This window comes from Entelurus aequoreus, linkage group LG14 (assembly GCF_033978785.1).
Source record: "Entelurus aequoreus isolate RoL-2023_Sb linkage group LG14, RoL_Eaeq_v1.1, whole genome shotgun sequence".
NCBI classification, from domain to species: Eukaryota; Metazoa; Chordata; class Actinopteri; order Syngnathiformes; family Syngnathidae; genus Entelurus; species Entelurus aequoreus.
Genome location: NC_084744.1, coordinates 37071488 through 37097816, shown reverse-complemented (window position 1 = coordinate 37097816; position 26329 = coordinate 37071488). Strand labels below are relative to the sequence as shown.

Here is a 26329-nt window from a genome sequence, read left to right as displayed (position 1 = left end):
TGTCATATTATGCTCCTTCCAGTGGTGTTGTTTTTAGGTTAGAGTTTTTATCCAATCAGAATTCAGCAAGCTTAAGATGCCATGCTGTATGAAATCTGCCCGGAGCCTTCAGAATCAACAATGCAGGCGTCTATGCACTGTAAGTGAACGGGCACATACAGTTGATAGATAATTGCGATAGCCAATCAGATCATGAGTTGTCAGTAAGGACTTCTAGATGGCCTCACGTTGAACGTGACATTTACGCGTCTTGTGATTGGATACTCACCGGGACCGAATTTGAGAACACATACAGTTGATAGACAGTTGCGATAGCCAATCAGATCACAAGTTGTTGACAGTAGCCTATCTAGGTAGCCTGACGTTAACGAGACTGTGATTGGATACTCACTTGTCATTCCAAAGTGGGCATCCATTCACACGTTTCAATTTTGCTGGAAGCGGGAAGTGTTGACCAACAAAGAAGTAGAACAAAACGTTGACTAGGTGGCAGATATATATTTGCAAAGACATTTTCAAGAAGGATATTTAAAGAGCAACTCCATCTTGTGAGACGATGTCGGCGATGAAATGGGGAAATGCCCGCCATTTCCACTCGAATCAACCGACTACGAGGGGTTATACAGCGTCGAATGGGTTCTACAAATTGTGAGTTCAAATATTTATTTCTTTATTTTTTCATGTTTAATATGTTTTTTGAAATTTTAATTTTGACAGTACCACATAAGATTTGTTTTCATTGCTGATGCGGGTTTATTGATTTTTAAATGCGCCAGAAAATAACTTGTTTTGTACACTGTTGAGGTGTTCAATGCCCAGTAGTGCGTACAAAACGTTGACTAGGTGACAGATATATATTTGCAAAGACATTTTCAGGAAGGATATTTAAAGAGCAACTCCATCTTGTGAGACGATGTCGGCGATGAAATGGGGAAATGCCCGCCATTTCCACTCGAATCAACCGACTACGAGGGGTTATACAGCGTCGAATGGGTTCTACAAATTGTGAGTTCAAATATTTTATTTCTTTATTTTTTCATGTTTAATATGTTTTTTGAAATTTTAATTTTGACAGTACCACATAAGATATGTTTTCATTGCTGATGCGGGTTTATTGATTTTTAAATGCGCCAGAAAATAACTTGTTTTGTACACTGTTGAGGTGTTCAATGCCCAGTAGTGCGTAAAAGTGTTTCTGTATAGTATTTCTCCAGCAATGGTCATGTGGTGACATAAATGACGGTATTTTGAGAGGTAATCATTGAAGTCGGACATCACTGAAGACCTAGGTGGGAAACACACGGCCCGCTACTGGTGTGACTTCATACAGTATGTGTTTTTTCCCCCCAAAATATTTCAAGTTAAATTTGGAGTTGTGCAACCTGGAGGTGCTACTGTCAAATTAAAGACATTCCCTTCGTCTTATGGAAGTAAATAGCCCAGGACTCGGCTGGAGGCTGACGGTGACATGTTGAAGACCCACCATGGACGACAAAACTGCTCGTAACCCTGACGTCTCTCCATGGACGTCCGCATGTATTAAACGGAATAAAATATGATTTCCCCTGAAGGTCCGATAAATAATTGTTGCTGCCCTCCTTCTTAATGGTGGTTATGGCCCCTCGGAAAGAGGCTGCCTCTTCCAATAAACAATAACCATACTGCAGTGCATAATGTCATGGTTTTGTTTTTTAACGCCACCTCTGGCCAAGTGGGATCATCATGACTCAGTGTTTACACCAAGGGACGGACGGATAGCATTTCTTTATGGAGACTGAAACTTTTTGAGGCTGATTTGTGCTGCTGCTGCCGCTCAGGAATTGAGGCCAGCTTTAACGGATAACAAAACACACACACACACACGTGCACACACACGCACATACACAGCCTGGGGTGCCATTGACGAATTATTACACGAGCGTGACATGCAAGGTCACGCTTCAAAAGCCCGGGTGCTCAAGACGGCACACATCTCCACAATTTGTCGGTGTAATGTGTACTCACTTTTAGCAACTATTTAGAATAATGAAAGATGTACACAGATTACTCGCAAGTATATCCAATTACAAGATTTCACACTACAAAAAAAATCAAAGTAGGTATGATTCCTGCTGATATAATATCAGATTAATATCGGTATCATATTTGAAGTGAAAAATGTTGTATCGCAGCAGCTCTAATTCAGGTGTCCATGTTGATAACAAAACATTTTTTGGGATATCATGTTGCATAATCAGATCATGATAAAGTTTAGAGGGCATACGGTTCCATGAAAATCGTTTTTTTCCTGTCAAAACGGAAAGAACACCAGATTTGCCACATACCATAAGCCTTTCAGTTTTTTGTGCTCTACATCAGGTCTTCGACAGGGGTCTGCAGAGGTACTACATGGGGTCGTGACTTTTTGAAAATGTATTTCTTCATATTCCCCTCGCAGTTTTTCCACAAATTAAAATATATCTAAATATGCATGAACATTCCAACACACTGTAGTGTAGTTTTAAAATAGCAGTGAGTTTGAATTATGAATATTTACATTATTTTCATGTTACCATTTTAGATAGCTAGTGATTAGTGCTCTAGTTGTGACCGATTGATAAGCAGGCCTAGCAACAAGCTGGCAATTAGCACACTAGTGGTCAGCTAACAATTAGCACACTAGTTGCTAACTAGCAATCAGCACACTAGTTTCTAGTGGCGAGCAAGTGATTAGCGTGCTTTAGTTAGCAGTTAGCGGCCCTAGGTGCAAGGCCAGCTATTACTGTATTATTTAAATATGTTATTATCACACAATAACAAGATACATTTTGGACACTTACAATTTAGACACATTTTTTTTCACAGAATATTACAAGTACTGTGGAGGTCCCCGCTCAATCTCTAATCTCTTTGTCAATTTTGGGGTCCTTAAATAAACGTTTTGACTGGGGGGCCACATTGGGGCTAAAAAGCGGACTGCATGCAAAGTAATATATATATATATATATATATATATATATATATATATATATATATATATATATATATATATATATATATATATATATATATATATATATATATATATATATATATATTAGGGCTGGGAATCTTTGGGTGTCCCACGATTCAATTCAGAATCGATTCTTGGGGTCACGATTCGATTCAGAATCGATTTTTTTTTTTCAATTCAACACGATTCTCGATTCAAAAACAAACCCGACCCAGCAACATTCAGAATAGCAATAAACAGAGCAATTGAGAGCAATTGAGGACACACAAACATGACACGGAACAATCTAAAAGTAGTGAGACAAAAATGAATATTATCAACAACAGTATCAATATTAGTAACAATTTCAACATAGCAGTGATTAAAAATCCCTCATTGATATTATCATTACAAACATTAATAAATAAAAAAAATACAAAAAATGAACAATAGTGTCACAGTGGCTTACACTTGCATCGCATCTCATAAACTAAATGTCTAATGATAATGTCAATGAGGGATTTTTAATCACTGCTATGTTGAAATTGTAACTAATATTGATACTGTTGTTGATAATATTCATTTTTGTTTCACTACTTTTGGTTTGTTCTGTGTCGTGTTTGTGTCTCCTCTCAATTGCTCTGTTTATTGCAGTTCTGAGTGTTGCTGGGTCGGGTTTGGTTTTGGAATTGGATTGCATTGTTATGGTATACTCAATCAGTATTGTTTTGTTGGATTGATTAATTTAAAAAAAAAATCAAAAAAAAAAATTATGAAAAAAAAAAATCAAAAAAAAAAAATCGATTTAAAAAAAATGAGAATCGATTCTGAATCGCACAACGTGAGAATCGCGATTCGAATTCGAATCAATTTTTTTCCCACACCCCTAATATATATATATACATATATGTAGTACATACTATAGTAGATTAGTGTGGAGAGGGCTTTGCTTTTTTCCATTATCCCTTATAATTGATGTGAATGGGTGTCATTTTTTTTTTTTTTACCATATCCACAAAGTTCAATGAGCAGGTTTTGTTATGTATAGGCAAGGCAAGGCAAGGCAAGGCAACTTTATTTGTATAGCGCTTTTCATACACAAGGCAGACTCAAAGTGCTTCACAGACAACAAAGTGAAATGAAAGAAAATAAAAGCAAAATTAAAATGCAGACAATAAAAATAAAAACAGTGCGGACGTTAAAAGTTAAAAGATTAAAAGATTTAGCTGAAAGCTAAGGTGAACATAAAAGTCTTCAGTCTAGTTTTAAAAGTAGTCAGAGTTGGGGAAAGTCTGACATCTTCAGGAAGTTTATTCCAGCTATTTGTTGCATAGTGACTGAATGATGCTCTCCCTTGATTTGAGTTTACTCTTGGAACCGCTAACAGATTGGTCTCAGAAGATCTTAGTGATCTAGAGGGCTTATATAGTGGGAGCATGTATGAGCACTTTTGTACTTTTTTTCTGCACCGTGACTAGGGAAAGTTGTTTAGATTGGGTCATATAAGTAAATGCTGTACTTCATTGACATGAAAGCTTAAATTAATGGTAGACTTACTTTCATTGCCCACTGGACAGACAAAATGGCAGCAAACATACTGTTCATCAATCAATCAATCAAAGTTTATTTATATAGCCCTTATGTCACAGTAATCATGTACTGTAAGTACATGACAATTTAATGTCAAATTTAAGCAACTGTGTTACCCTTTTTCATGGATACATTCAGTAAATCACACCTTCATTGAGAAATTGCATATGTTAATGCTGTAGCGAAGCTAAAGTGCCAAAGAAATTGAGGACTATACTGTAGGTCAGGGGTCGCCAACCCGTCATCAGTCAATCAATCAGTCAAAGTTTATTTATATAGCTCTTAATCACAAGTGTCTCAAAGGGCTGCACAAGCCACAACGACATCCTCGGCTCAGATCTGACATCAGGGCAAGAAAAAAAAACTGAACCCCATGGGATACAATGAGAAACCTTGGGGGGACCGCAGATGAGGGGACCCCCCCCCCCCCCCCCCACCTGGGCGACCGGTGCAATGGACGTCGAGTGAATCTAGTTAATAGTGTGAGAGTCCAGTCCATAGTGGGGCCAGCAGGGGATCATCTTGAGTGGAGACAAGTCAGCAGCGCAGAGACGTCCCCAACTGATGCACAGATGAGTAGTCCACCCCGGGTCCCGACCTTGAACAGCTAGCGAATCATCTGTGGTCACCTAATAACCATACTTGCCACCCTCCCGATTTTCCCGGGAGACTCACGAATTTCAGTGCCCCTCCTGAAAATATCCCGGGGCAACCATTTTCCTGAATTTCTCCCGATTTCCACCCGGACAACAATATTGGGGGTGGGCCTTAAAGGCACTGCCTTTAGCGTCCTCTCTCACCTGAAAAGGAGACTATTATATATGTCTCTGTTATCCATAGGTTTATCTATAACCCATAAAGTAGGCAGGCACGGAGCTATTTCTCAGCATGTGTTTATTCCAGCCGGCACGTTAATACACTGACACACAACATCCGGATTCCCATCATGCATTGCTTCAAAACTACGGCAAGTAGTAATGTCCAAAAACATAACATAACATGGCGACGACGAGTAAGAAGAAGAAGTACGCTTGCAAGCTCCAAAATGATTGGAAAAAATAATTTAAGTTCATCCAGGACAGCTCGAAGGGGAAGGGGTATGCTGCCTGCAGGGGAAGGGGTATGCTGCCTGCAAATTTTGTAGATCAGACTTCTCCAATGAACACAGTGGCCGAACGGATATACTCATTCATGAACGGATTATATATATATATATATATATATATATATATATATATATATATATATATATATATATATATATATATATATATATATATATATATATATATATTATATATATATATATATATATATATATACCGTAATTTCCTGACTATAAGCCGCTACTTTTTCCCCTCGTTCTGGTCCCTGCGGCTTATACAAGGGTGCGGCTTATTTACGGCCTGTTCTTCTCCGACACCGACGAAGAGGATTTCGGTGGTTTTAGTACGCAGGAGGAAGACGATGACACAATGATTAACGACTGACTTTTCATATACCGGCAGGCTGGTTATTTTGATAACGTACAGGCGAGCACTTTGTATTACTTTGCACCGTTGTATTATTTGTACTCTGCACGAATGCTGTTCGCCATGTCAAAGATGTGAAAGTTTGATTGAATGATTGAAAGATTTATAGTTAATAAATGGGACGCTTTGCGTTCCCAAACAGTCATCTCTGTCCCGACAATCCCCTCCGTGGTAGCAGGAACCCCTATATACTACGCTAATTACACATCAAAACCCTGCGGCTTATAGTCGGGTGCGGCTTATATATGGAGCAATCTGTATTTTCCCTTAAGTTAGCTGGTGCGGCTTATAGTCAGGTGCGGCTTATAGTCCGGAAATTACGGTATATATATATATATATATATATATATATATTAGGGGTGTGGGAAAAAATCGATTCGAATCGCGATTCTCACGTTGTGCGATTCAGAATCGATTCTCATTTTTAAAAAATCGATTTAAAAAAATTTATTTATTAAAAAAATTATTTTATTTTTTAAAAATTAATCAATCCAACAAAAACAATACACAGCAATACCATAACAATGCAATCCAATTCCAAAACCAAACCCGTCCCAGCAACACTCAGAACTGCCATAAACAGAGCAATTGAGAGGAGACACAAACACGACACAGAACAAACCAAAAGCAGTGAAACAAAAATGAATCTTATCACAACTGTATCAATATTAGTAACAATTTCAACGGAGCAGGTGATTCAAAATCCCTCATAGACATTATCATTAGACATTTATTTAAAAAAAATAAAAAAAGAACAATAGTGTCACAGTGGCTTACACTTGCATCACATCTCATAAGCTTTACAACACACTGTGTCCAATATTTTCACAAAGATAAAATAAGTCATATTATTGGTTCATTTAATAGTTAAAACAAATTTACATTATTGCAATCAGTTGATAAAACATTGTCCTTTACAATTATAAAAGCCATCCATCCATCCATTTTCTATCGCTTATTCCCTTCGGGGTCGCGGGGGGTGCTGGAGCCTATCTCAGCTACAATCGGGCGGAAGGCGGGGTACACCCTGGACAAGTCGCCACCTCATCGCAGGGCCAACACAGATAGACTGACAACATTCACACTCACATTCACACACTAGGGCCAACTTAGTGTTTCCAATCAACCTATCCCAGGTGCATGTCTTTGGAGGTGGGAGGAAGCCGGAGTACCCGGAGGGAACCCACGCAGTCACGGGGAGGACATGCAAACTCCACACAGAAAGATCCCGAGGCCGGGATTGAACTCACGACTACAAGCTTTTTACAAAAATCTACTACTCTGCTTGCATGTCAGCAGAGTAGTAGATTGACTCACTCCTGATTTGATCCTAATCCAATCCAATCCTAGATTGACAGACTCCTGCTGAAATCCTATGTATTGAATGAATAGAGAATCCTTTTGAATCGGGAAAAAAAAATCGTTTTTGAATCGAGAATCGTGTTGAATTGAAAAAAAAAAAGTCGATTTTGAATCGAATCGTGACCCCAAGAATCGATATTGAATCGAATAGTGGGACACCCAAAGATTCACAGCCCTAATATATATATATATATATATATATATATATATATATATTATATATATATATATATATATATATATATATATATATATATATTTGAAATTATATACACCCCCCATTCCTCCCTCCCCCATCTCCCTAATTCGGAGGTCTCAAGGTTGGCAAGTATGCTATAACCTCTCCACACAGGAGAGGGGGCAGAGCAGAAAAGAGACGGCAGATCAACTGATCTAAAAGGGAGGGGGGGGGGGTCTACTGAATATTTTGTAAATGATATGGATGCAGCACCCGGTCAAATTGTTCATAAACTTTCTGCCGTCTCGCAGGCTAAATTGAAGACGTCGGCGGGCCGCATTTGGCCCGCGGGCCGTAGTTTGGACACCCCTGTTCTAAATGGTCCATATCAGTGTGATGTATGTGCTCTGTGATTGGTCAGCCTAATGTCTAATGCAGGGGTCGGCAACCCAAAATGTTGAAAGAGCCATATTGGAGAAAAAATACAAAAACAAATCTGTCTGGAGCCGCAACAAATTAGAAGCCATATTACATACAGATAGTGTGTCATGAGATATACATTGAATTGAGATGACTTAAAGGAAACTAAATGAGCTCAAATATAGCTACAAATGAGGCATAATGATGCAATATGTACATATAGCTAGGCTAAATAGCATGTTAGCATCGATTAGCTTGCAGTCATGCAGTGACCAAATATGTCTGATTAGCACAAGTCAATAACATCAACAAAACTCACCTTTGTGTATTCACGCACAACGTTAACAGTTTGGTGGACAAAATGAGACAGAAAAAGAAGTGGCATAAAACACGTCCTAGGAAGTCGGAGAAAGTTATACATGGAAACAAACTAAAGGTGAGTTCAAGGACCGCCAAAATTAGTAGGACAAAACGGTGCTCGCCAAATACTCGAATCAGTGAAGCATGTTTAATACAAACAGTGTGCTTTATAACAATTAGGGAGGTTTGTGTCATGTTTGTCCTCCCACAGAAACCATACTAAAACAAAAAAAAGAGGTTTTTTTCCCCCTCATCTTTTTCCATTTTTCATACATTTTTGAAAAAGCTTCAGAGAGCCACTAGGGCGGCGCTAAAGAGCCACATGCGGCTCTAGAGCCGCGGGTTGCCGACCCCTGGTCTAATGGGTCTCATTAAACTGCACAGGTAAACATTTACACTGGTCCCTCCCACACACACACACACACACACACACACACACATAGCCGTGACGTCATCAGGCGGCATCAGCAGGGTCTGACAGATGCCAGCACGGAGGGAGTGGAGGAAACCTACTGCATCCAAACACTCCTCCTCCACGATTCTCCTCCTGTGCATCATCATTCCTGTGCACGCTGGAGGATGACAGCGTGACCATCCAGGAGCTGTCGAGGTTTATACACCCTCCTCCTCCTCCTCTTCTTCTCTACCTTCCCTCCCTCCTCCTCCTCCTCCTCCTCCGCCGCAGCAGAAGCAGCCGCAACAGCAACACACCACCACCACCACCGCCGCCGCCGCCGCCGCCGCTTTGTCGACTCGGATCTACCGTGAGGCGGACATGAATTCGGCGGAACAAACGGTGACATGGTTGATTACGCTCGGGGTGCTCGAGTCGCCCAAGAAGACCATCTCGGATCCTGAGGCTTTCCTGCAGAGCTCACTGAAGGATGGCGTGGTCCTATGCAGGCTGCTGGAGCGCCTCAGCCCCGGATCCACGGAGAAAGTAAGGGCAATACAAATACACACACACGCACACGCACACTACCATGTCACCCCCCACCTCTGTCTGTGGGCTTGTTGTCTGGCGTCTGTCTCTTTTTGCCCACTGGCCCATGAAGAGATCTCAGTAGGTCAGACTTATTATTGTTATTAATATGATTGATGGGTGGGAAAACACATGCATTCATCACCACCAGCAAATGCAGCACATGGTATTATAATATTGGCATAAATGCCTTTTATTAAACACATGTTGATGTGTATAAACAGCAACAACATGATGTGCTGGCTCACCACTACACAGACCATATAGCTATAAGAGGTGGGCCGCCATTGACTATCCAAGGCAAGCACAGATGGAACACCCCCGCCCACACTCCCCTCTTTTTTTTTTATTTTAAAGATACAGTGCAGTGTTTGTGTCCGTCAGCAAACCGCCTCGTCCAGTTTAGACAGAGGCCCCCAGGGAGGCAAGAGGCCACCCTTTACAAGTGATGCTTAGTACACTACATCTGCCTGAAGGTCACAATAGCAATAAGAACACTTGTCGTAAATAGATGTAATCCATTCAAACGCCGGACTGTCACAGATCCTTTTTTAAAGTAATATCTTAACAACCTTAAAGGCCTACTGAAATGACCTTTTTTAAAATTTAAACGGGGATAGCAGATCCATTCTATGTGTCATACTTGATCATTTCGCGATATTGCCATATTTTTGCTGAAAGGATTTAGTAGAGAACATCGACGATAAAGTTCGCAACTTTTGGTCGCTGATAAAAAAAAGCCTTGCCTGTACCGGAAGTAGCGTGACGTCGCAGGTTGAAAGGCTCCTCACATTTCCCCATTGTTTACACCAGTAGCGAGAGCGATTTGGACTGAGAAAGCGACGATTACCCCATTCATTTGAGCGAGGATGAAAGATTTGTAGATGAGGAACGTGAAAGTGTATTATTTAGAGTTGTATTTTAAACCACCTCGGATACTATATCCTCTTGAAAATGAGAGTCGAGAACGCGAAATAGACATTCACAGTGACTTTTATCTCCACGAGAATACATCGGCGAAGCACTTTAGCTACGGAGCTAACGTGATAGCATCGGGCTTAACTGCAGATAGAAACAAAAGAAATAAACCGCTGACTGGAAGGATAGACAGAAAATCAACAATACTATTAAACCATGGACCTGTCACTACACGGTTAATGCTTTCCAGCCTGGCGAAGCTTAATAATGCTGTTGCTAACGACGCCATTGAAGCTAACTTAGCTACGGGACCTCGCAGAGCTATGCTAAAAACATTAGCTATCCACCTACGCCAGCCAGCCCTCATCTGCTCATCAACACCCGTGCTCACCTGCGTTCCAGCGATCGACGGAGCGACGAAGGACTTCACCCGATCATCGATGCGGTCGGCGGCTAGCGTCGGATAGCGCGTCTGCTATCCAAGTCAAAGTCCTCCTGGTTGTGTTGCTGCAGCCAGCCGCTAATACACCGATCCCACCTACAGCTTTCTTTTTTGCAGTCTTCATTGTTCATTAAACAAATTGCAAAAGATTCACCAACACAGATGTCCAGAATACTGTGGAATTTTGCGATGAAAACAGACCTTTTTGTATTGGATACAATGGTGTACCAATACTTCCGTTTCAACGATTGACGTCACGCGCATACGTCATCATACATAGACGTTTTCAACCGGAAGTTTCGCGGGAAATTTAAAATTGCACTTTATAAGTTAACCCGGCCGTATTGGCATGTGTTGCAATGTTAAGATTTCATCATTGATATATAAACTATCAGACTGCGTGGTCGGTAGTAGTGGGTTTCAGTAAGCCTTTAACTGTCATGGCAGTAGGGTTGTCCGGACACCAATCTTTTGGTACCGGTGCCAAAATGTATTTTGATACTTTTCGATACTTTTCTTAATAATAATATAGGGGACCACAAAAAATTGCATTATTGGCTTTATTTGAACAAAAAATCTTACGGTACATTAAAAATATGTTTCTTATTGCAAGTTTGTCCTTAAATAAAATAACGAACATACGAGATAACTTTTCTTTTATTAGTAAGTAAACAAACAAAGGCTCCTAATTTAGCTGCTGACGTATGCAGTTCTATTATTTTGTCAAAACTATTAAGGACAAGTGGTAGAAAATGAATTATTAATCTACTTGTTCATTTACTGTTAATATCTGCATACTTTCCCTTTTAACATGTTCTATCTACACTTCTGTTAAAATGTAATAATCACTTATTCTTCTGTTGTTTAGTTGCTTTACATTAGTTTTGGATGATACCACAAATTTGGGTATCATTCCGATACCAAGTAGTTACAGGATCATACAATGGTCATAATTTAAGTCCTGTGTCCAGGGACGTATTTCCTGAGTATATAAACATAATATACATTATTAAAAAACGAAAAAAGATTTTGTGATGCTAAAAAATATCGATGTAATCATAGTAGTATCAACGAGATAAGCTCCTGTACTCATTACAGTGGATGTCATGTCCACCCATGACGTTTGTTTACATTTTGACGCCGGTGAGCTACGGTGTGTAGTGAAGCATGTTTAGCTATTCCTCGTCCTGCAGGGATGATACTTGTAAGAAACTTACTTTATTTGTCACCATGGAGGCGAGGATTAGTGATTTAGAAGTAGCTAAAACACTGCAGACGGTGGATGGACGTTAGCAGCTAGCTAGCTAGCCATGTCTTAAAGCACCTCTTCCTGAGGGCGTTTCAGTGTTACAGCTTCATCTTTATCGTTAGTTTTCGAGCCAAAATGCATCGATTCTCCCTTTTCTGTCTACACATATTGTCTGCTTGTAAGTACTCGGTGATTGTGCGTTGCCGAACATGCTCCTCCTTTAGTAAAATCAGCAATGTCACGACAAGACGACGACGCGCCGTCATGCCCAGTACTTTTTAGAGGCGGTATAGTACCGAATATGATTCGTATCGCGGTAGTATACTAGCACCAGGATACCATACAACCCTACATGACCATGTTTTCCCTGAAAGCTTAATTTATGATTGCTGCCTTTGGAAAAAGCTTAACTCTTCTAGGTTTTGCTGACATTTGCTTTCTTTTATTTAGGCACGCCAAGATGGTGCTTTTCGAAACACTCATAGCAAACATGTGTTTAAGAAATACAAATAATGTCAAGATAATACTTAAATGGGAAATAATAACTGTTAAAAGTATATCAAACAAACCTTTAATGAAGTGATCACTCTAACTCATGCATTCTTCGACTCTGCTCCCTTGGACTGGAGTGTGAGCTGCATGCTTTTATCGTCGTTTCATAAAATCTTGCGCTCTTCCGCCCTTTTTGATTACCTCTCGAGGAACTCTGAAGAAATGTTTATCCTTTCCACGATTTGAATGATTCGTACAGTCGAAAACAACACAAGCACAGGGCATTTTTTCTTCGAGAATGGTTAAATGGCGCCTAGTACCCATTGAGAACAGAGCTAGCTTGACCACCACGCATATTTAACGGACGGGACGTGAGCCGGACGTGAGCAGGACGTGACATCAGCAAAATCCAAGCAAAAGCTATGCTTGTGTTGTTAACGTTTGTGACTTCCTGTCCCACTCCTTAAAGGCCTACTGAAATGAGATGTTCTTATTTAAACGGGGATAGCAGGTCCATTCTATGTGTCATACTTGATCATTTCGCGATATTGCCATATTTTTGCTGAAAGGATTTAGTAGAGAACATCGACGATAAAGTTCGCAACTTTTGGTCGCTGATAAAAAAGCCTTGCCTGTACCGGAAGTAGCGTGATGTAACAGGTTGTGGAGCTCCTCACATCTGCACATTGTTTACAATCATAGCCACCAGCAGCGAGAGCGATTCGGACCGAGAAAGCGACGATTTCCCCATTAATTTGAGTGAGGATGAAAGATTCGTGGATGAGGAAAGTGAGAGTGAAGGACTAGAGGGCAGTGGAAGCGATTCAGATAGGGAAGATGCTGTGAGAGGCGGGTGGGACCTGATATTCAGCTAGGAATTACTAAAACAGTAAATAAACACAAGACATATATATACTCTATTAGCCACAACACAACCAGGCTTGTATGTAATATGCCACCAATTAATCCCACATAACAAACACCTCCCCCCTTCCGTCCATATAACCCGCCAATACAAATCAAACACCCGCACAACACACTCAATCCCACAGCCCAAAGTATCGTTTACCTCCGCAAAGTTCATTCAGCACATATATTTCCCCAAAGTTACGTACGTGACATGCACATAGCGGCACGCACGTACGGGCAAGCGATCAAATGTTTGGAAGCCGCAGCTGCGTACTCACGGTAGCGCGTATCCAACTCAAAGTCCTCCTGGTAAGAGTCTCTGTTGTCCCAGGCCAATGGTAAAGCTTGACTGTCATCGTTCGGGAATGTAAACAATGAAACACCGGCTATGACGTAGCCGCTACGTGTTTGTGTTGCTGCAGCTGGTCGCTAATACACCGCTTCCCACCTACAGCTTTCTTCTTTGCTATCTCCATTGTTCATTAAACAAATTGCAAAAGATTCACCAACAAAGATGTCCAGAATACTCTGGAATTTTGCGATGAAAACAGACGACTTAATAGCTGGCCACAATGGTGTCCCAAAATGTCCGCTACAATCCGTGACGTCACGCGCAAACGTCATCATACCGAGACGTTTTCAGCAGGATATTTCGCGGGAAATTTAAAATTGCACTTTACTAATGTAACCCGGACGTAATGGCATGTGTTGCAATGTTAAAATTTCATCATTGATATATAAACTATCAGACTGCGTGGTCGGTAGTAGTGGGTTTCAGTAGGCCTTTAATGTTACATTGTTGCACGTGATATAAGACATGTGTTTATGTAAAACGTGGATCAAGTGCACATTGGTGCTTCCTGGAGATAAACACAGCTCATTAACATTAAAGCTACAGACACACAAAATGGTGTTCCCAAGAGGGCTTACTAAAATCACCTTTATCTTGTCTAAATTCCAGCATCAAGGCTAGATTTTAAATGACACACTTTTGTGGGACCTATGAGAGTAATTTTAAATTGTTACAAAATAGTGTGTGAGGACACTTACTGCTTTGAATGTAAGTCATCTCCTGTTTGGGAAGAGTGTGGAAGAAGAAAAATGTGTGGAATTTATCCATTGATGTTCACTGAACTATCATATAATGTTATACACAACTGCAGTTCCACCGATTAAGTTTTGTGCCAATTTGAAGCTGTATTGCCACAATTGTATTACTTTAAAGGCTTCATCTGTTCCCTTTTTAAAGCTGTTTTGAAGCAACACAAGTATTGATCTAGAGATGTTGTGGAGTGTAAAGGTGTATACATGGCATTTTCATTGGACAAAAAGCATTGTCCAAAAATTGTCTAGTAGTAGTTTGCAGAGGTGTGGAACTGCACTCAGATTTCTGTTTTTTCATCCAAAAGTAAAAATAGAGGGCTGATTATTACACATTTAAAACAAACTTAAACCAACGGAAACAGCTCTGCAGTTACTTTTATGACAGATGTCATCTGGTGAAGCTGTGCGACAGTATGTTGGTAAACCTTACACCCGAAAACCTTAAATATATATATGTAATATATATGTTATATATGATATATATAACCATATATCGTCAGCAGCGGTATAAAATAACAAATTAAATTTTTTTTTTTACATTTCTCAACAATTACAAATTCAACTGAATACAAATTGTCATGTAGGACAGATAATATTATTGGATTCACTCTTGGCTGTCGTGCGCACACACACACACACGCACGCACGCGTGCACGCACACACACACACACACACACACACACACACACACACACACACACACACACACACACACACACAAAAGCAGTCCCAGACAAGTGACCAACAATTTGCAGTCTTTGCTGTTCTAACAATACCTATCATTAGTAGCGGAACGCTAAAGTACTTGTCACTACACAATCCGTACCGGAAAATACGACCGGTGTACTGGATGTGTCTGGACTACAGTACGTCACTCTCTTCACTCGCAATTGATGCTGTGTTAATTGAATTTTTTAGTTATTTGATATTACATTTTTATATTATATTAACCAAGTATTATCGATGTCGGTATTATAAGGGCTAACGCAGATGATCTATTTTTAGCGGCGCCGTGACCACGGGGACTTAAATAGCTTATGCAGCTAAATTGACATATTGAGTTGGTGAACTGCTGCTGCTGCAACGCCTCTAAATTGGTCAAAGTTAATTCTAGATTATAAATTATACCTCTCACCTGTATAATAGGAGGATGTAGCCATAAACCTAGAAGTTGGTCAACTTTTTTTTAATTACCTGCGGGTGGATTATGATTATTTTTTCATCTAAACAGAAAATATGAACATCCTATCAGTCGACATCCCAGAGAGACCAGGCATTGTACAGTAAGTGGCTCCAAAACTACCAATCAAAGTGACGCTTTAACACAGAGGCACCGCACTGCTTTAAAACATGCCTCGCCAAAAGTGGCTTGATTAAAGTATTACAATCTTTGCTTCAAACCTAGGTAAACATTTAATTAACAGTAATCCAGACCTGCACAATGAGTTTAAAGGTAATGTAGTTAACTAACTCCACTGTTGTGCACATACAGATACGTAGACAACGCTGCCTGGCTTCTGGCCAATGATTAGCTCAGTCCAAACCGCCCACGTAGCGCAAACCAATGCAAGTGAAATGGCTACAATTTGTGTTTTATCCTTAACAATGTGTGTTTTACCTGATACATGTCTTATCTGTGTAGTTTCAACCATAGTATTGTTTTTAGTATTTACTAATGATTGTATTTTTCTTAAAGCACAGACCAAGAGTGGCAAACATAAATCATGAAGCATTTATTACAATGTCAGTAAAGATTTATCTTCTACTCTAACCTAATCCTTCATTATGGCAGACTATATGTAATATGCACAATTGTAAAATGTTCCTTGAGTGCAACAAGAAAAGCCCAATGTGTTTAATGTCTTTTAATGTTCTGTGAGTGCAAGAGGGTTCCAGGTTCCATTCCAGCTTCTGACATCTTTGTCACTGCTGTTGTGTCCCTGGGCAAGACACTACCCTTGCTCCCAGTGCCACCCACACTGGTTTACATGTAGTTTAAATGGATATTATGGGTTTCACTATGTAAAGGGCTTTAAGTGTCTAAAAGAAAAAGCGCCTTTAAATATAATTCACTTCACTTAGTGTTTCATTAAAGCTTAGTCTGTCTGTAGCATACAGCTTCTAAAACGTGTCGATCATCAAAAATATAAGGTTCTGGATCATCATTTGTCCCAAAGTAGTCTTTGCTGTCTGTCCAAAACCGACCTGGGAAAATTACGGCCCATTAGGATTTTCCACTTGGCCTGCCGTTTCCAAATAATTTTTTTTTTACTTTTAACATTGAAACTGTAGCCATTTATGATATGCAGTGCTGTGTTCAAATTACTGTAAGTCTTGAACTATACAAGTATTCTAAAGGTTGGAATCTGCATTTTTAAGAGGTATACGAGTTATTACGGTAATCTACGTCACAGCCGCTCAGACTAGACATCAAGCAGCACGGGTGTCAGGAACAGACGCAAAAGCCGAGTTTTACAACAAAGTTCTGCAGAAAAGTGATATTACATCAGATTGTAGGTGGGGTTTTTTTATCCTTTGCGTTCATATTTCACAGTGTTTGTTGCATTTTAGTTGCGTTTTGCTTGATTGTAAAATACTGTATATCGATTGCGGAGGTGGTGTGAGAAATAAAAGAGGAGAGACTTTCATATGTTGCTAATATTCAGCGTTTTATCATTCAGTTAATATTGTAAATCCCACATTCTTTATTTTTGTGTAAATTCTGGGTGTGAATAATTTTCCAATTTTTAGGTGGTCTGTCCTAACAGTTTTAGCATTCAGTCAGACATTATTGTAAGTTTTTGTATTAGTGTTCCTGAAAAAAGGGACCCAAGCGCACTACTGTACAGCAGATTTTACTGTGTGTGTATATATGTATATACAGTATGTATATATATATACACATACACACACATATATATCATATATATTTCAATGAGGACTTATTGCAAAGTTATGTACAGTATATATGTACATAGGGCAGCACGGCAAGACTGGGGTTTGTGCTTGTGCCTCACAATACGAAGGTCCTGGGTTCTTGTTCTTTCTGTGTGGAGTTTGCATCCTTCCCTTGACTACGTGGGTTCCTTCCGGGTACCCAGGCTATAAATTTATCTGTGAGTTTGCCAAATATCTTTTAAATTGATCAATTTGCACACTGATTTTTGGACCTGCCGATTTCCTGGTCGTTGTGATGTGATTTACAAGTCAAGTCGGACCAGCCATGTTTACTCTAAAGTCAGTCACTTCCAACGCTAATTTCATGAATTTACTCAATAAAGAATACAATGTAACTGTGAAACCATTTTTTCCGTTTCTTTGTGTAGCAAGCTTTCCAAAAATATGAACCTTTTTAAAATGTGTTAAATATTAAGAATGTTTGGACCTTTTCAACAAAAAGGTCACACCAAAAATCTTGAGCCCCATTGACTTTGTATTAAAGAAGTTGACCATACAATTTTAATCTAAGTTATTTATCAAAGGACAGTAATACTTACATCACTGGACTCGTCTTCACAAGACCTGTCTGATAATACTAGTTTCATATACAGTACAGGCCAAACGTTTAGACACACCTTCTCATTCAATGGGTTTTCTTTATTTTCATGACTATTTTACATTGTAGATTGTCACTGAAGAAATCAAAACTATGAATGAACACATGTGGAGTTATGTACTTAACAAAAAAAGGTGAAATAACTGAAAACATGTTTTATATTCTTCAAAATAGCCACCCTTTGCTCTGGTTACTGCTTTGCACACTCTTGGCATTCTCTCGATGAGCTTCGAGAGGGAGTCACCTGAAATGGTTTTCACTTCACAGGTGTGCTTGAAGCTCATCAAAGAGAATGCCAAGAGTGTGCAAAGCAGTACTCAGAGCAAAGGGTGGCCATTCTGAAGAAACTAGAATATAAAACAGGTTTTCAGTTATTTCACCTTTTTTTGTTAAGTACTGTACATAACTCCACATGTGTTCATTCATAGTTTTGATGCCTTCAGTGACAATCTACAATGTAAATAGTCATGAAAATAAAGAAAACACATTGAATGAGGTGTGTCCAAACTTTTGGCCTGTACTGTATATATATATTTTTAATTGTTTTACATGGCACGGGGGTTAGTGCATGTGCCTCACAATACGAAGGTCCTGAGTAGTCCTGGGTTCAATCCCGGGCTCGGGATCTTTCTGTGTGGAGTTTGCATGTTCTCCCCGTGACTGCGTAGGTTCCCTCAGGGTACCATACTTGCCAACCCTCCCGATTTTTCCTGGGAGACTCCCGAATTTCAGTGCCCCTCCCGAAAATCTCCAGAGGCAACCATTATCCCGATTTCACACAGAGACAACAATATTGGGGGCGTGCCTTAAATACACTGGTTTTAGCGTCCTCTACAACCTGTCGTCACGTCCGCTTTTCCTCCATACAAAGAGTGTGCCGGCCCAGTCACATAATATATGCGGTTATTACACACACATAAGGGATGCAAGGCATACTTTATCAATAGCCATACAGGTCACACTGAGGGTGACCGTATAAACAACTTTAACACTATTACAAATATGCGCCACACTGTGAACCCACACCGAACAAGAATGACAAACACATTTCGGGAGAACATCCGCATTATAACACAACATAAACACAACATAACAAATACCCAGAACCCCTTGCAGCACTAACTCTTCCGGGAAGCTACAGTATACACCGCCGCTACCACCAACCCCCCCCCCCCAATCCGGATGGTCTCAAGGTTGGCAAGTATGCCAGGTATTCCGGCTTCCTCCCAACTCCAAAAACATGCACCTGGGGATAGTTTGATTCCATCCATCCATCCATTTTCTACCGCTTATTCCGTTCGGGGTCGCTGGAGCCTATCTCAGCTACAATCGGGCGGAAGGCGGGGTACACCCTGGACAAGTCGCCACCTCATCGCAGGGCCAACACAGATAGACAGACAACATTCACACTCACATTCACACACTAGGGCCAATTTAGTGTTGCCAATCAACCTATCCCCAGCTGCATGTCTTTGGAGGTGGGAGGAAGCCGGAGTACCCGGAGGGAACCCACGCAGTCACGGGGAGGACATGCAAACTCCACACAGAAAGATCCGGAGCCCGGGATTGAACTCACGACTACTCAGGACCTTCGTATTGTGAGGCAGACGCACTAACCCCTCTTCTACCGTGCTGCCTGATAGTTTGATTGGCAACACTAAATTGGCCCTAGTGTGTGAATGTGAGTGTGAATGTTGTCTGTCTATCTGTGTTGGCCCTGTGATGAGGTGGCGACTTGTCCAGTGTGTAGCCCGCCTTCCGCCCGAATGCAGCTGAGATAGGCTCCAGCACCCCCCGCGAGCCCAAAAGGGAAAAGCAGTAGAAAATGGATGGATGGATTACACATACCTACAATGACTGCTCAGTAGCAACACCTACAGGATTGGAGTGGAACATTATCTGGCGCTAACAGCTTTTTACACACTCAGTAAGACTTTTTCCCCCCCAAACGCAATTTAAAAGTTTGCTAACAACAGAATACATTAAGAAGGAAATAGTTTGTGTTGTTAGCTGTTAGAGTTCCCTCAAAGTAATACATTAGCCGCTAAACTAGCAGGGATTGGGAAGGGTCTATCTAGCTTCCTTCGAGTCATTCTTGTTTTCTGGGAGTGCCTTAAGGTGATGCAGTGTTCCGAAAGTTTTTTATTTTAGTCACCTATTCACCTCATGTGTAGCAATCGTCGTTTGAATCCTGTTATACACTTTTCCTACGGGGCGAAGAACAAATGTTGTATAGCGAAGGGAACGCCATCTTGGTGACGTCATTTCCGGTGTGGAAACCCACACTCCAACCTCTCCTCCATGAGCCCATAGCGGGATTGGAGTGCAGCCTTCCGGGGTGTCACAAGCACACACTCAAGCTCGGTCCGCTGCATTGTTGTGGATGATTTTTCACATTATACGTGTTTTCCCCAGAAGGTTATTAAGAACGCAAAGAAAGCAAGAACCCGAGGCGGAGAAGTGGAAATGTGTCGCTAATATTTGGCTCTCGTCCTTTCAGATCTACCAGGAGCCGAAGAACGACGGCGAGTGTCTGAGCAACATAAAGGAGTTCGTCAAAGGCTGCACATCTTTCCGTGTCGAGGTAAGAGTCGGTAATAGTCATCGTATTTTACATTGTTACGTTTACACCAAAGCTCCAATGCTTAAAGTGGAGAGTTGTGAAACAAAGGTTTCATGGAGAGAAGCCCGCTGGCAGGGGGAGGAGGAGTGAGGCTGCAGCCGGGCTGCACTCCCCCATCGCCCGCTGATACATCAATCATTTGGATAAACTTAAATATGATGGACTTGTCGCTCCTTTCCCACCGCACGTTTGGATTTACATGTGCAAAAAGTGCTTGGGGTTACTAATCAATGCAAATATTTGTGCTCATGCGTGGTTTTGTTGTCACCCATCCACTTTACCCTTTAAAACATTGTCTCTTCTTGAAAGTTTCGGCTTTTGTACAGTATTGTGATTGAATGATGCCCTGCCTTGCAAGTTCCACCGCAGATCATAGCACTTACGGATGACTTACAGATCAGTGTTTTTCAACCTTTTTTGAGCCTAGGCACAGTTTTTGGGTTGAAAAAATCCGGAGGCACACCAAATAAATAAATGATAAATGGGTTATACTTCTATAGCGCTTTTCTACCTTCAAGGTACTCAAAGCGCTTTGACAGTATTTCCACATTCACCCATTCACACACTGATGGCGGGAGCTGCCATGCAAGGCGCTAACCAGCAGCCATCAGGAGCAAGGGTGAAGTGTCTTGCCCAAGGACACAACGGACGTGACTAGGATGGTAGAAGGTGGGGATTGAACCCCAGTAACCAGCAACCCTCCGATTGCTGGCACGGCCACTCTACCAACTTCGCCACGCCGCCCCACCAGCAGAAATGATTAATAAACGAAACTCAGTTGACCGTAAAAAGTCGTTGTCGCAATTGTTGGAAATGAATTTAAACCATAACCAAGCATGCATCAATATAGCTCTTGTCAGGTGTACTGTCACGACCTGTCACATCAAGCCGTGACTTATTTAGAGTTTTCCTGTGTGTAATGTTTTAGTTCTTGTCTTGCGCGGTGGACCAGGGGTTTGTGCTTGTGCCTCACAATACGAAGGTCCTGGGTTCTTGTTCTTTCTGTGTGGAGTTTGCATGTCCTTCCCGTGACTATGTGGGTTCCTTCCGGGTACCCCGGCTATATATTTATCTGTGAGTTTGCCAAATATCTTTTTAAATTGATCAATTCACACACTGATTTTTGGACCTGCCGATTTCCTTGTCGTTGTGATGTGACTTACAAGTCAAGTCGGACCAGCCATGTTTACTCTAAAGTCAGTCACTTCCAACGCTAATTTCATGAATTTACTCAATAAAAAATACAATGTAACTGTGAAACCATTTTTTCCCGTTTCTTTGTGTAGCTAGCTTTCCAAAAATATGAACCTTTTTAAAATGTGTTTAAATATTAAGAATGTTTGGAACTTTTCAACAAAAAGGTCACATCAAAAATCTTGAGCCCCATTGACTTTGTATTAAAGAAGTTGACCATACATTTTTAATCTAAATTATTTATCACAGGAAACTAATACTTACATCACTGGACTCGTCTTCACGAGACCTGTCTGATAATATTAGTTTCATGTACATTGTGGGGCGGTATAGCTCGGTTGGTAGAGTGGCCGTGCCAGCAACTTGAGGGTTGCAGGTTCGATCCCCGCTTCCGCCATCCTAGTCACTGCCGTTGTGTCCTTGGGCAAGACACTTTACCCACCTGCTCCCAGTGCCAACCACACTGGTTTAAATGTAACTTAGATATTGGGTTTCACTATGTAAAGCGCTTTGAGTCACTAGAGAAAAAGCGTTATATAAATATAATTCACTTCACTGTACAGTACAGGCAAAAAGTTTGGACGACTCATTCAATGTGTTTTCTTTATTTTATGAATGCTTTTATGAATGAACACATGTGGAGTTATGTACTTAACAAAAAAAGGTGAAATAACTGAAAATATGTTTTTATATTCTAGTTTCTTCAAAATAGCCACCCTTTGCTCTGGTTACGGCTTTGCACACTCTTGGCATTCTCTCGATGATCTTCGAGAGGGAGTCACCTGAAATGGTTTTCACTTCACAGGTGTGCTTGAAACTCATCAAGAGAATGCCAAGAGTGTGCAAAGTCGTTGTCGCAATATTTGGATATGAATTTAAACCATAACCAAGCATGCATCAAAATAGCTCTTGTCTCAAAGTAGGTGTACTGTCACGACCTGTCACATCCCGCCCTGACTTATTTTGAGTTTTTTGCTGTTTTCCTGTGTGTAGTGTTTTAGTTCTTGTCTTGCGCTCCTATTTTGGTGGCTTTTTCTCTTTTTTTGGTATTTTCCTGTAGCAGTTTCATGTCTTCCTTTGAGAGATATTTCCTGCATCTACTTTGTTTTAGCAATCAAGAATATTTCTGTTGTTTTTATCCTTCTTTGCGGGGACATTGTTGATTGGCATGTCATGTTCGGATGTACACTGTGGACGCCGTCTTTGCTCCACAGTAAGTTTTGGCTGTCATCCAGCATTCTGTTTTTGTTTACTTTGTAGCCAGTTCAGTTTTACTTTAGTTCTGCATAGCCTTCCCTAAGCTTCAATGCCTTTTCTTAGGGGCACTCAACTTTTGTTTATTTTTGGTTTAACTATTAGATACCTTTTTACCTGCACGCTGCCTCCCGCTGTTCCCGACATCTACAAAGCTGCCACCTACTGATATGGAAGACTCTGCCGAGCTCTAGACAGCACTGACACTCAACAACAAAACATAATTTGCAGACTATAATTACTGGTTTGCCAAAAATATTTTTAACCCAAATAGGTGAAATTAGATAATCTCCCACGGCACACTGAAATTTTTATAAAAATGGATAATGTTTTTGCACTGTTGCTGTTTGATAGAGTAAAATTGATTAATCTATCCATTTTCTACCGCTTGTCCCTTTCGGGGTTGCGGGGGGGCTAGAGCTTATCCCAGCTGCCCTCGGGCGGAAGGCAATGCATACCCAGGACAAGTCGCCACCTCATCGCAGGGCCAACACTGATAGAGAGACAAGCATTCACACTCACATACATTTTTTTTTCAAACTATGTTTTTGGGGCGGCGGTGCGTGTGGGGGGGTGGTTGTTTAGGTTTTAGGGGGGCCCCCAAAACCCCTTCTGTCCCGGCGCCCCTTTGGTTAAGGCGGCCCTGGGGACAGTGTGCACTGTAAGGCGGAACACGGGGGTCATTGAACCACCCTCTCCTCTTGACAATGCGAGTCAGTGTTTGACAGCGAGCGCCGCTCCTCTCGACTGCCAACGAGAGATGGGACGGGAGAAATTGAGCGAATGAAACATGCCCTTTAGCAGTAAGAGGCAAATGACATTGTGTTGGAAATTAAGAACTTGTGTTTGTCAAGGTTCACTGTGGGTTATATGTCTGTATTTTCATCTGTCGCAAATGCAATAAATCCACCAATTAACGCTTCCAGTTAATTAACGTTCGAGTCTCCTGTAGTTGGCGGGATCACAAATTGGTAAAAAAAAAAACCCTGACATTGACAACTGTGGCTGCAGGTAACCACCATTTTTTATGAACTCTAAAAGATGACAAAAGCTGCAATTGATGTATTATGAGTAATGTGCTTACCTCGTGCTTAGAAGGGGTCATATTATGATTTTTTTCTACATTTAAAACTCTTGTGGTCTACATAACATATAATGGTGGTCCTTTGGTCAAAATATTGCTTAGATAATTTTTTACAGAACGTTTTCAAGCTGCTTTCTGACCGTCTTTTAAGGATGCGCTGTTTTGTGGGCGGTCTTACTTACACGGCTCCACTTTGACATCGTCTTCTCTACCCCATCTTTAGTGTTTCCATAGCGAGTCTACTGACCGATTTAGTTTGAACTATACGCTTCTTTGTATTAGAAATGGCAGCAGTGGTGAATGCATGTATAAGCCAGTCTGCCCCACAACAAGAGGTTAGAGAAAAATAAGGAGCGTATTGACTACAACTAAATAACAATTGCGACCTGACGCAAAGCTCTTTTGTTAAACCTGTACCATATATGGAGATATTCGCTGACGTAACTTCGGCAAAATACGCCACAATCGTCTCAAATTCCAAACGGCAAATTTGGAAGAAGGCAAGATTGTTTTATTAATATCTCTGCCATGCCACCATGGTTTGATTACACATTATCCGCCCTTATGTCGATCCCAAATACACAAAAACAGGTACCAACAAGCAGGCCTTGTGGTTAGAGTGTCAACCTTGAGATCGGTAGGTTGTGAGTTCAAACCCCGGCCGAGTCATACCAAAGACTATAAAAATGGGACCCATTACCTCCCTGCTTGGCACTCAGCATCAAGGGTTAGAATTGGGGGTTAAATCACCAAAATGATTCCCAAGCGCGGTCACCGCTGCTGCTCACTGCTCCCCTCACCTCCCAAGGGGTGGAACAAGGGGATGGGTCAAATGCAGAGGGTAATTTCACCACACCTAGTGTGTGTGTAACTATCAGTGGCACTTTAACTTTAATGCTGGTTTGCTCCTTAGTCCTATTACAGTACAACATGTTGGTTCTGTTGCTGCTTTGTTGTGCAATACATTTAGTATGACCATGTAGTCAGAGAGGTTACGTATTCATTTCCACTTTGTCGTGCACTTTCAAAAAACCCAAATTAGAGCAGTACAGAAGCCATTTTGTTCATTCGATTGAATCCTTTGGTGTTTAAAGGCCTACTGAAACCCACTACTACCGACCACGCAGTCTGATAGTTTATATATCAATGATGAAATCTTAACATTATAACACATGCCAATACGGCCGGGTTAACTTATAAAGTGACATTTTAAATTTGCCGCTAAACTTCCGGTTCGAAACGCCTCTGAGGATGACGTATGCGCGTGACGTAGACCAGCGAACACGGGTATGCCTTCCACATTGAAGCCGATACGAAAAAGCTCTGTTTTCATTTCATAATTCCACAGTATTCTGGACATCTGTGTTCGTGAATCTGTTTCAATCATGTTCATTGCATTATGAAGAAGGAAGCTGAGCAAGCAAAGAAGAAAGTTGTCGGTGCGAAATGGACGTATTTTTCGAACGTAGTCAGCCACAACAGTACACAGCCGGCGCTTCTTTGTTTACATTCCCGAAAGATGCAGTCAAGATGGAAGAACTCGGATAACAGAGACTCTAACCAGGAGGACATTTGACTTGGATACACAGACGCCTGTAGAGAACTGGGACAACACAGACTCTTACCAGGATTACTTTGATTTGGATGACAAAGACGCAGACGTGCTACTGTGAGTATGCAGCTTTGGCTTTTTTTTGCGTATGTACGTAACTTTTTTAAAATATATAAGCTTTATGAACCTTGGGTTAGGTGAACGGTCTTTTGGGCTGAATGATTGTGTGTGTTGATCATGTGTTTGAATTGTATTGGCGTGTTCTATGGAGCTAGGAGCTAGCAGAGGAGCTAGGAGCTAGCATAACACGTACCGTACCGTACGTGCGCGTCACGTACGTAACTTTTTAAAAATATATAAGCTTTATGAACCTTGGGTTAGGTGAACGGTCTTTTGGGCTGAGTGATTGTGTGTGTTGATCAGGTGTTTGAATTGTATTGGCGTGTTCTATGGAGCTAGGAGCTAGCAGAGGAGCTAGGAGCTAGCATAACAAACACGCAGGTGTTATTATGCAGGATTAATTTGTGGCATATTAAATATAAGCCTGGTTGTGTTGT

The 26329-nt window shown here is 40.9% G+C and overlaps 2 protein-coding genes across 5 annotated transcripts in view; one reads left to right on the top strand and one right to left on the bottom strand.

Annotated features, from left to right (window-relative positions):
- Window positions 1-8622, bottom strand: part of aff3 (AF4/FMR2 family, member 3) — a 74360-nt gene extending 65738 nt beyond the window's left edge. The window contains exon 1 of the mRNA XM_062069774.1: window positions 8373-8622. The gene's annotated coding sequence lies outside the window, so the exon portion shown is untranslated. The remainder of the gene's footprint in view (window positions 1-8372) is intronic.
- Window positions 8623-8932: 310 nt separating this feature from the next.
- Window positions 8933-26329, top strand: part of arhgef7a (Rho guanine nucleotide exchange factor (GEF) 7a) — a 54546-nt gene continuing 37149 nt past the window's right edge. The window contains exons 1-2 of one of the 4 annotated variants that reach the window (XM_062069771.1): window positions 8933-9353; window positions 20566-20649. In XM_062069771.1, the coding sequence (XP_061925755.1) occupies window positions 9189-9353; window positions 20566-20649 (249 nt within the window). In that variant the 5' untranslated portion in view covers window positions 8933-9188. Of the gene's footprint in view, window positions 9354-20402; window positions 20484-20565; window positions 20650-26329 lie in introns of those variants that run through there. The other 3 variants (XM_062069768.1, XM_062069769.1, XM_062069770.1) reach the window with 3 other exon arrangements.